This window comes from Mesoplodon mirus (assembly GCF_964341445.2).
Source record: "Mesoplodon mirus genome assembly, chromosome: 1".
In the NCBI taxonomy this organism is placed as follows: Eukaryota; Metazoa; Chordata; class Mammalia; order Artiodactyla; family Ziphiidae; genus Mesoplodon; species Mesoplodon mirus.
The window spans coordinates 213508165-213518146 of NC_138976.1; the positions used below are offsets into that span (position 1 = coordinate 213508165).

Genomic DNA, 9982 nt, shown 5'->3' on the forward strand with positions numbered 1-9982 from the left:
AACTAAAAAGCTTTTGCACAGTGAAGAAAATTGTCAATAAGATGAAAAGACTACCTACTGAATGGGAGAAGATATTTGAAAATGATGTATCTGATAAGGGGTTAATATCCAAAATACATAAACAGCTCATACAACTCAACATCAAAAAAACAAACAACCCAACTAAAAAATGGGCAGAGGATCTGAACAGAAATTTTCCCAAAGAAGACATACAGATGGCCAATAGGCGCATGAGAAGATGCTCACCATCACTAATCAGAGAAATGCAAATCAAAACCACAATGAGATATCACCTCACACCTGCCAGAATGTCTATTATCAAAAAGACAACAAATAACAAGTGTTGGCAAGGATGTGGAGAAAAGGAAACCCTTGTGCACTGTTGGTGGGAATGTAAGTTGGTCAGCCACTGTGGAGAACAGTATGGAGCCATGGCCGCTGAGCCTGCGCTTCCGGAGCCTGTGCTCCGCAACGGGAGAGGCCACAACAGTGAGAGGCCCGTGTACCGCAAAAAAAAAAGAAAAAAAATCAAATAAAAAAAAAGTAAGAAGGGTCCATTTAAGTAAGGAAACTGAGGTGAGAATGAACACTTAGAGTGCCTGCTGAGGGGAACAGAGGATGTTACTGAGGAAGAGTGATGGTATCCCTGCACAGCGTTATGAACCCACCATGACTCTGTGGTGTCCCCGAGGGCAGAGGTGTGATTTTTTTCACAAAATGGAATATTACTCAGCCATAAAAATGAATAAAATTTTGCCATTTGCAGCAACTTGGATGGATCTGGAGGGTATTATGCTTAGTGAAATAAGTCAGAGAGGGAAAGACAAATACTGTATGTTATCACTTTTATATGGAAGCTAAAAAATAAAGCCAACTAGTGAATATAACAAAAAAGAAACGGACTCACAGATATAGAGAACAAACTAGTGGTTACCAGTGGGGAGAGGAAAGGGTGGGTGGGGCAAGATAGGAGTAGGGGATTAAGAGATACAAACTACTAGATATAAAATAAGTAAGATACAAGGATATATTGTACAGCACAGGGAACATAGTCAACATTTTATAATAACTATACATGGAGTGTAATTTTTAAAAATTATGAATCAATATGTTGTACACATGAAACTTATATACTCTTGTTAATCAACTATACCTCAGTTTAAAAAAAAACAAAATTAAATTTTTAAAAAGAAACTATCCTCAGTGCTGAACCATTGGCACACCCAGTTTTCAGCACCCAGGTTTCTCGCCATCAGGTGGCCTGTTACAGAGGATTCCTATACCACAGACATTCCTACATCCAGGGACCTGTGAGGCTGCTCCTCCGCCTCAGGGGCACCATTAGGGACCTTCTGCTCCCTGCCACTTCCCTGAGATTTGCATCCCAAAGGATCCAGGCTGCCACCTCCCCGGTGCTCCTCCTCTTCAAGGCCACAAGGCTGCATTTGATACTCCTTCCATGGCCACTTCCATCTCTGTCCTTCTTCTCCCCACAGCCCATGTCCCACTCCTGCTAGCCTGCCTTCTCCTCTCCTTTCCTCCTCTGCCTGCATCCTCGAATGAACCCTCTACCTGATGATCTACTATCTTCCAGCTCATATGTTGGCAGATGAACCCTTTAGAAAAAATCACACCTCTGCCCTCGGGGACACCACAGAGTCATGGTGGGTTCGTAACGCTGTGCAGGGATACCATCGCTCTTCCTCAGGAACATCCTCTGTTCCCCTCAGCAGGCACTCTAAGTGTTCATTCTCACCTCAGTTTCCGTACTTAAATGGACCCCTCTTACTTATTTTTTGATTTTTTTTTTTTGCGGTACGTGGGCCTCTCACTTTTTTTTTTTTTTTTTTTTTTTGCGGTATGTGGGCCTCTCACTGCTGCGGCCTCTCCCATTGCGGAGCACAGGCTCCGGACGTGCAGGCTCAGCAGCCATGGCTCACGGGACCAGCCGCTCCGCGGCATGTGGGATCTTCCCAGACCGGGGCACGAACCCGTGTCCCCTGCATCGGCAGGCGGATTTTCAACCACTGTGCCACCAGGGAAGCCCCACCTCTTACTTTTTTAACTACAATCTTGCCTTTTGTGTTCCAGAGGAAATCAGGTGTAACATCCACATTAGGTATAACAATCTTTTGGCTTCTTACCATGGTCACAGACAGGTTTATCCTCACGGCGCTGGCTGTGGCCCACCTCCCTTTACCCTGCCCAGCCTGCTCTGTGCCTGGGAGGCTGCCCCCTCACTCCCCATTACCAATCTCCTTGGACCTCTGGCTCCCTGTGAGTTTGGCTAATAAGAGGCAATAACAGGATGTCAGAGCCTGGGGAGAGAGAAGCTGGGGTATTTCATCTCTGTTCCCTCCGCATCATTGGTCCTACTTCTCTGTCAGAAACTTTATTCCTCCAAAACTATAACTCCTCCTGGCAGCCCTACCTCCAAAGATCCAGCTAGAATTCCACTGGCTCCAGAAATTCAGTTGTCTTCCCATTCCTTCAGCCCTAAAGGTGGGAGTGTCTTCTGGCTCTTAGGAATCCCTGGTGTGTTATTGACTGAAGAAAAATGCACAACCTAAAAGTTGCAAGTTAAATTTTATTTGGGAGTCTTATTGAGGACTATACCCAGGAGACAGCCTCTCAGATAGCTCTGAAGAAATTGTTCTGAAGAGGTAAGGGCGGAGCCAGGATATATTCGAGTTTTTTTGCTGTTAAAAAAAATGTAGTCAAACATCAGAAGATGACTGCTCATTACAAAAAACAGATATCTCAACTTAATGATTTTAGTGCTTTTCTATGTTTTTGAAGGCACAAGGATCTGGGTTCATTGAAATTGTTCCTTGATATACGCATTTTAACTAGCCAAGGCGCAGAATGTTTCCTGTTTTTCTCCATCCTGAATTCCCCTTAGGGTGCACAGTTGGGCAGCTGCAGTGGCTAATAGCTTGATGCTTATAGAACTGGTACATTCCTTGTCCACAGTCACCATCCTTTGGCCTTCCTTAACCCCATCTCTGAAAATATTTCTTCACTAAGGTCTCCTTCTTGAAACCACCTCTTTCCTACTCAACCCCAAATGATCTGCTCCCCCATTCCTCCCTCTCCCCACCATCCTTTCTAGGGTGATAGCTCCACCTATCCTCTTGACCCTCCCTTTCCTGGATCTCCATTTCTCCCATTCTGTTCTACTCTAAAGCCCTCACCTTTACTCTAAACATGCCCGTAACTCTTCTATCACCTGTTCTATACTCCCTGCTGTATTTTCAACCATTGTCCTATATCTTCCCTTTGGTTGCACTTAGTCTTCTGAAAAGTACGCTTTTTTTTCATACATTTCATCATCTCCCATTCGGTTGGCACCATCCTGTGACCTAAGTGGCAGCCCCTCCATTTTCCTGCTAAGGTGTTGTGATGGGTCATCACCGCCTCCATAGGTGATTCTCAGCAGGTCCTTACTTGAGCTCTCTGAGGCTGTGAGCATAAACATGGGTTTGGAGTCAGACAGAATGGCCAGTTCCTAACCCTGTGTGGCCTGGGCACATCTCATAACCCCTCGGATCCTCTGTTTCTTTCTGTGCAGAATGGGATGTAAACTCTATCTCAAGGTCATGGGATTGAAGGAGATGACGGGAGTGCATCACTTGGCACGCGGGGATGCTCAAAGAAGTTATGACTGCCACTGCTACTCTTATTCACCATCACTGATTTTCTCTTGAAAACAATATTTGTGCCCCACAAATGCATATGTTGAAACCTAACCTCCAGTGTGAAGGTATATGGAGGTTGGGGTTTGGGAGGTGAGTAGGGGTTGAGGATGGGGCCCTTATGAGTGGGATTCGTGTTTTTAGAAAAGACACATCAGAGAACTCCTTTGCCCCTTCCACCACGAGAGGACTCAGGGTGGCACTCTATGAATCAGGACGTGGGTCCTCACCAGACACAAATCTGCTGGAGATTCGATCAGCTTCCAGAACTGTGAGAAATCAATGTGTATTATTAAAGCTGCCCAGTCTATGGTATTTTGTTATAGCAATCCCAACTAAGACACATGGCATCCATCAAATTTGATTTCCATATGTATCCTCCAAATCCTGATCATTTTTTCTCAGCCCCCATGCGGGAAGTCTGGCATTTCCTTGGGAATCCCTCCTTTTTGTTCTTCCTGCCTAAGTTTGCACCAGCCTCCGGAGACTCGACATTACCTGCACGCCTATGGCTTTTAAGTTTCCACCTCCAGCCCTGACTGTTCCTCAGCTCTGGACAGCTCTCCATGGAAGCGCCACTACTCACATGCATTCAGAACCGAGCCCTTACTTTTTCCTCAGCCACCTGTGCTCTTTATCTTAATGGTTGAGACTCACCCAGGCTCACCATGCAAGTCAGAATGACAGCCTTTGCTCTGCATTCCTCTCCAGGGGAGATGCAGCAGCCCCTGATCAGACTCCTCCACAGCCGGCTCCTGCCCTGCTGCCGGGCTGTGGTGAGCAGGTAGCTTCCACTGCCCACTCCTTCAAGGGCTCAACTGCAGAGGCTGCTTGGCTGGAGGCCATTAATCCTGGTCCAGTTGAGGGAGTGAGGGGGCGAGGGGGGCTCTGCAGACCCTAGGGGGACCCTCAGTGGGGGAGTCACCAGGCTGGGGCATATGTGGCTTCACAAAGCTGCACTTCTCACCCTGCCCAATCCTGCAGCCTCCTCCTGCCTTCCATGGAGGTTGGTCCCTAACGCATCTTGCACCACCACCCCCAAACTCCATCTCAACTTTGCCTCCAGACAAGCCAACCTGCCCCACTTTCCCTCACCCATCCTTGTCATCCAGGTCGTTTTACTGTCTCCTTTCCAGACCACTGTTCTGGCCTTCCTTTAAGACCCCATCTGTGAACAACTCCCCAGAGCCACCCTGCATCACTGTCAAGGTGTCCACATAAAATGCAAACCTGACCGTGTCACCCCTCTCAAGCCACTGCAGGTCTGCTTGAGCATCTTGAGGAAGTTACCGGATATTCCTAGACCCTCCAGGTCCAGCCCTCTTAGTGGTCTGGCTTCCCAACACTCCACATCAGCCCAACCAATCTACACAGGATTCTGGAAATCCTGAGCCCGCTCAAGTCTTGAGCTGTTCCCCACACAGCATCTCACCCCGAAGTACCTTTTCCCCTCAGCCTACCTGGAAGATTCCAGCAGTCCCTCAAAACTCTGCTTGGGGGGTCATCTCCCCACTGAAGTCACCCCTGACATGCTTAAGCCAAGCTCAGGATGGCCCCCTCTGGATAGTTTTTGTATCTCACACATATTAAAACATTTATATAGCATACTGCATTATAATATTAATTTTCAATTTTCTGCCTCTCTTGCTAGAAAGAAACCTTCTATGGGGCAAAGCCACACTCCCCAGGGCCCAGCTTATGGCCCATCCTCAGGAATACCTGTTTGGACAGTCTCTAGAAGCAGAAGAAGAAAAGGAGAAGGATTCTTCTCCAGAAATTCCAAAAGGCATGAGCCCTGCCCACATCTTGACTTTATCCCCATGTAAGCCATTTCAGACTTCTGACCTACAGCACCAGGAGATAACAAATTTGTATTGTTTTAAACCACTGATTTTGTGGTTATGGCAGCAATAGAAAATCAATATGCTTTTAAATGAATAGATTTAAAAAGAAAAACTGAAATATTCTGGAAAGGCTGCCTGGCTTTCTTGAGGCTGACTTAATAATGGTTTCCTTTTTTTCTGTTTTTGTCTGTGTCACCAGACTATGAAAATTTCATCCATCATCCATCTTTACGTAGTCACAGGCTGATAAACTCAATACTCGGGCTTTTGGGCTAATGTCTAAAATAAGCAGTAACAGCTCCCGGTGAGGGCCCACAAGGCTGTCCAGAGTGGGGGTGGTGCTTCTTGGCTGGGCTTGCAGCTTCTATTTTGCTGCTAAGAAGCCTTTGGGATTGTCTTTCTGCTTTTCTCCTACGTTCCAAAATGCTGATACCATTTTCCTGATAAGTGAGGTTTTACTGTACTATTGTATTCTTAAAATACTAATCACACTCTTAGATTATGTATCTTCTTACATGTGGTAAATTTATATTGCTATTTACATTTTAAAATGGTCAATTTCCCTTTACTTGCTTCATCATAACAAAAGAAATAAAAGTCTCCTGTTGGTTAAAGGGTTAACCGTGTAGCTTTTTTTTTTTTTTCCTCCTTGGAGACTCAGAACGTGCATGCCTGTTCTATATTCCTTTCACAAAAAGAACCAAGGGCGAGGAGCCTAGGTTTGAATGTGCATTCACTGTACATTCATAATAAATGCTGAACAGAATGGCACATTCATGGGTGCTCCTTGATGTAACTGAATGGCTGAATGGAAGTTTTAGGGCACAGCTCACTTCCAAGAGGGCAATCCTGTTCACACTCATACCTATCCAATGGTTCTTGAATTTCCTTGGAAAAACTAGTTTTTCCTCTCTTCGTAACAGCGTTCTCCTTCCTCCCTGCATCTTTGTAATCAGGCTGGCTTTTTTTTTTTTTTTTTTTTTTCTTTCCCACACTGCCGTTGGATGAAAGATCCCGCCTTTGATTGAAATGGAATCTTCCACTATTGAGCAAGCTTTTGTTGAATGAGTCATCAGGGCGGATGCTCATTGGTTGAGTCCGCTGGAACCAGGGGATTGCCTGGCGCCGGCTGCAAGGCCCTGCTTCATTCACAGAAACGCTGGCTCGCTCGCTAGCCCTTTCATTCACACAAACAGCATTTCATTCACATTTTGCTGTTTTTGTCTGCTTCTAATGAAGATCACGGGTTGGGAATGATAGGGCAGTTTGGCTTTAGATTTGGGGGGACTTGGATACCCATCACCATCCTCTCTGGGGTGTGCATTTGCTGTTGCTATGCCAGCAAGGGGAAGGAAAAAAATGAGTGCCATGCGGCTGCTCGGCTAGGCCTGCAGCCCTGGGAGGGGGGCCGCCGCTCCTCTGCGCTCCTGCTTCCCCGCAGCGGGCCTCACCTGGCCCGCCATCAGGGGCACTCCTTACACCTTGTTCCATAAAGCTCTTCAAGGCTCGGTGCCTCAAGTGTCATATGTCTAGTCGTGGGTGTGAGAAGACTCAGGGGGACCTGATAACATGCTAGAGGTAAATTCATTGTTTGCACAGAAGTAGCCGGGAAACTTGGACAGGGAGCGCTTCTCTCATAGACAATGAAGACCGGCAGAGCGCATGGTGACAGGGGTCAGTGGGTTTGCGCCTCCGGAGACCTTCTGGGGGCGGGGGAGGCAATGCTCTGTTCTGCCTGACAGGAAGGAGGCCTGTGTTTTTCACTTGCAGCCCGTGTCTGACTCCTGAAGATAAGGCATTTTTCTGCGGATTGGATGTGTAATCAGAGCAGCTGCATTTTTTTCCCCTCCTTATTGCAGGATTTCAAGCAGCAACTAAAGGGATATTGAAATGTATTTGTAGCGTTTTTAGGCATTTTTCCAGAGCTTGAGCACATTCAGTTGGAATAAAGCTTCAAGCACAGCCCCCTTTTTGGAATGCATTTCTGGGGCTTGTTGCCATTCATCAAAGAAGCTCTCTTCTTTTTCGGAAGTAGGTTTTCAACTTAACCCTGGCTGAGAAAGACTGTTGTAAATTAGCAGGGAAGAGACCCTCACTGGCTCTGGGCAGAAGTTCCTATGCAGATTTTTTTTTTTTTTTTTTTTTTTTTGAGGAACTGCATTGCCACAAAGGCACTTGTCATGGCTGCTCTGTCGATCTGAAAAGAAAAGGTACCCTGGAAATTGGTATTTTATGTTCACCTGGGAGTGAATATTTCCCCTTCTCTTCTTCTTCCTTTTTTTTTTTTTCTTTTTTGGCTATTTAACAATTCCTGCTGCTTTCCAAATCAGAATTCATGAGGATCCGCTGAAGATCTTATTCTTAAAAATCCTTCGTCACATTTTAACGCTGCGCCGTCAGACACTTTTCCAGGCTCACACAGATGGGCTGAACAGGGAAGAAAAAAAAAACCCTAGCATAGAATAATGGGTTTCAGAAAGTTCATCTGATCATCTGAAGGAACTGGATTTACCTCTGGCACAAATGCTGAGGAGGGTCGGGGGATGGGGAGGTGAATAACCAAAGGTTGGAAGGAAATATCTGGGAAGGTAGAGAAAGGAAATTTGAGAATTGATTGGCTCTAGTGTGCTGTCAGTGGGTGTATGTGGTTTTTTCTTCTTTTTTTCTTTCTTTTTTTTTTTGCTACAGGAAGTGATTTGCAGTGCTCACCGAGCCTTTGTTGAGAAGGGTCTCCTCTCGGAGTGAGTCATGCTTTTGCTGTGAGCAGCCCCAAGCAGCTGGGCGCTCATCAGAGGAAACTATGACTTTTGCAAAGCAAACGTGCCGCCCTCAGCAGCCGAGTCCGGGGCCGGGGCTGCGCGGCCGCGGCCGTGCGGGGTGTTAGCGGTGGTAGACCGGCGCCGCTGCTCGCGCCCCCCAGCCGGCTGTCCCGGCCGCTCCGTCCCGCCCCGGGGACCGCGGCTCGCCTGCTATGCGCGGCAGCCCGCGCCGGGGCCGGCACCTGCAGCGCCCGGGCGGATGCGGCGAGCCCACGGAGGGGCATGCTTCCACGCACCAAGTACAATCGCTTCAGGAATGACTCGGTGACATCGGTCGATGACCTTCTGCACAACCTGTCGGTGAGCGGCGGTGGCAAGGTCTCGGCGGCGCGCGCGGCCCCGGCGGCGGCCCCCTACCTGGTGTCCGGAGACGCGCTGCGCAGGGCGCCCGACGATGGGCCGGGCAGCCTGGGCCACCTGCTCCACAAGGTGTCCCACCTGAAACTCTCCAGCTCGGGCCTCCGCGGCCTGTCGGCGGCCAGGGAGCGGGCGGGCGCGCGGCTCTCGGGCAGCTGCAGCGCGCCCAGCCTGGCCGCCCCGGACGGCAGCGCGCCCCCCGGCCCCCGCGCCCCGGCCATGCGCGCCGCCAGGAAGGGCCGACCCGGCGACGAGCCGCCGCCCCGCGCCCCGCACGCTAGCGACCAGGTGCTGGGGGCCGGAGTCACCTACGTCGTCAAGGTGGGTGCGGGCGCGGGCTGCCGGGTGGGAAAGCCCGGGCGAAGGGGCGTCCGGCACAGTGGGTCGCCTTGGAGGCCGGGAGGTGCGCACTCCTTCGCAGTCAGCTCGCCTGGCTGCGGGGACCCGGCACAGCAAAAGCGCCCGTTGCGCATCCATTGGGAGACGGTTTGAAATCGGTGACCTCACTCTGTCCTGGTTTCCCTTGGCTCCGCTCCTTTGGCATGCCTTTGCCACCTCGCTTTGCCATGTGTCCGGCCAGTACCCCTCTCGGCATGGACCACTATCCTTGGAAACTGTGCATCAGGCCTACCTAGGCTACAGTGAACAGACTTGCAGGCACTGGGCAGCCCCTGCGATGAGAAAGGCAGGTGGTGTCACTACTTCTGTTGTGTTGGCCCCAGGCGGCAGGGTAGGTGGTTTTATTTCTGCCACAGCAAGAATTTCCAGCTCCTTTCAGTGCAGGCCAAGTGCTGTCCTTGCTTTATACCAGATGGGTCGTACTTTTTCACCCAGCAAGGTATTCTTTAGTGTCTGCCTTTCATTCCATACCTAACTGTGTTGGTTAACAGCAGCAGAAGGAGAATTTGGGACTGTTTTTCCTTGGGGACTGTAGTCTTCCATTTAAATAGGCTAAAGAGAGCTGAGCCACAGGCTGGAAAGGAGATTTTTTTCCTCCAACACAAGGAATTATACAATCACGCCGGATGTAGTCCACAAAATTCTTCCCTTATGCAAGTATTCTATGATATTTAAAGAACAAATACTCAGCCGCACTCAACTGGCCTGCCACATGCTTATCATGTCCTCCTGGCAGCCGGGCAGTAGAGAGCCACCACAGCGCTCTCCAGCTGGGCAGATAGCCTACAGACAGGGGGAAGGGGTCAAAAGTACATTATTTTAGACTGGTCACTCCAAGGCATGGCTTTTTGTTTAAAAAAGAAATGAG

General features: G+C 48.9%; 1 protein-coding gene across 1 annotated transcript in view; it reads left to right on the top strand.

Moving 5' to 3' along the window:
- Positions 1-8050: 8050 nt before the first annotated feature.
- Positions 8051-9982, top strand: part of SHC3 (SHC adaptor protein 3) — a 151559-nt gene continuing 149627 nt past the window's right edge. The window contains exon 1 of the mRNA XM_082629213.1: positions 8051-9036. Coding sequence (XP_082485339.1) covers positions 8581-9036 — 456 coding nt within the window. The 5' untranslated portion in view covers positions 8051-8580. The remainder of the gene's footprint in view (positions 9037-9982) is intronic.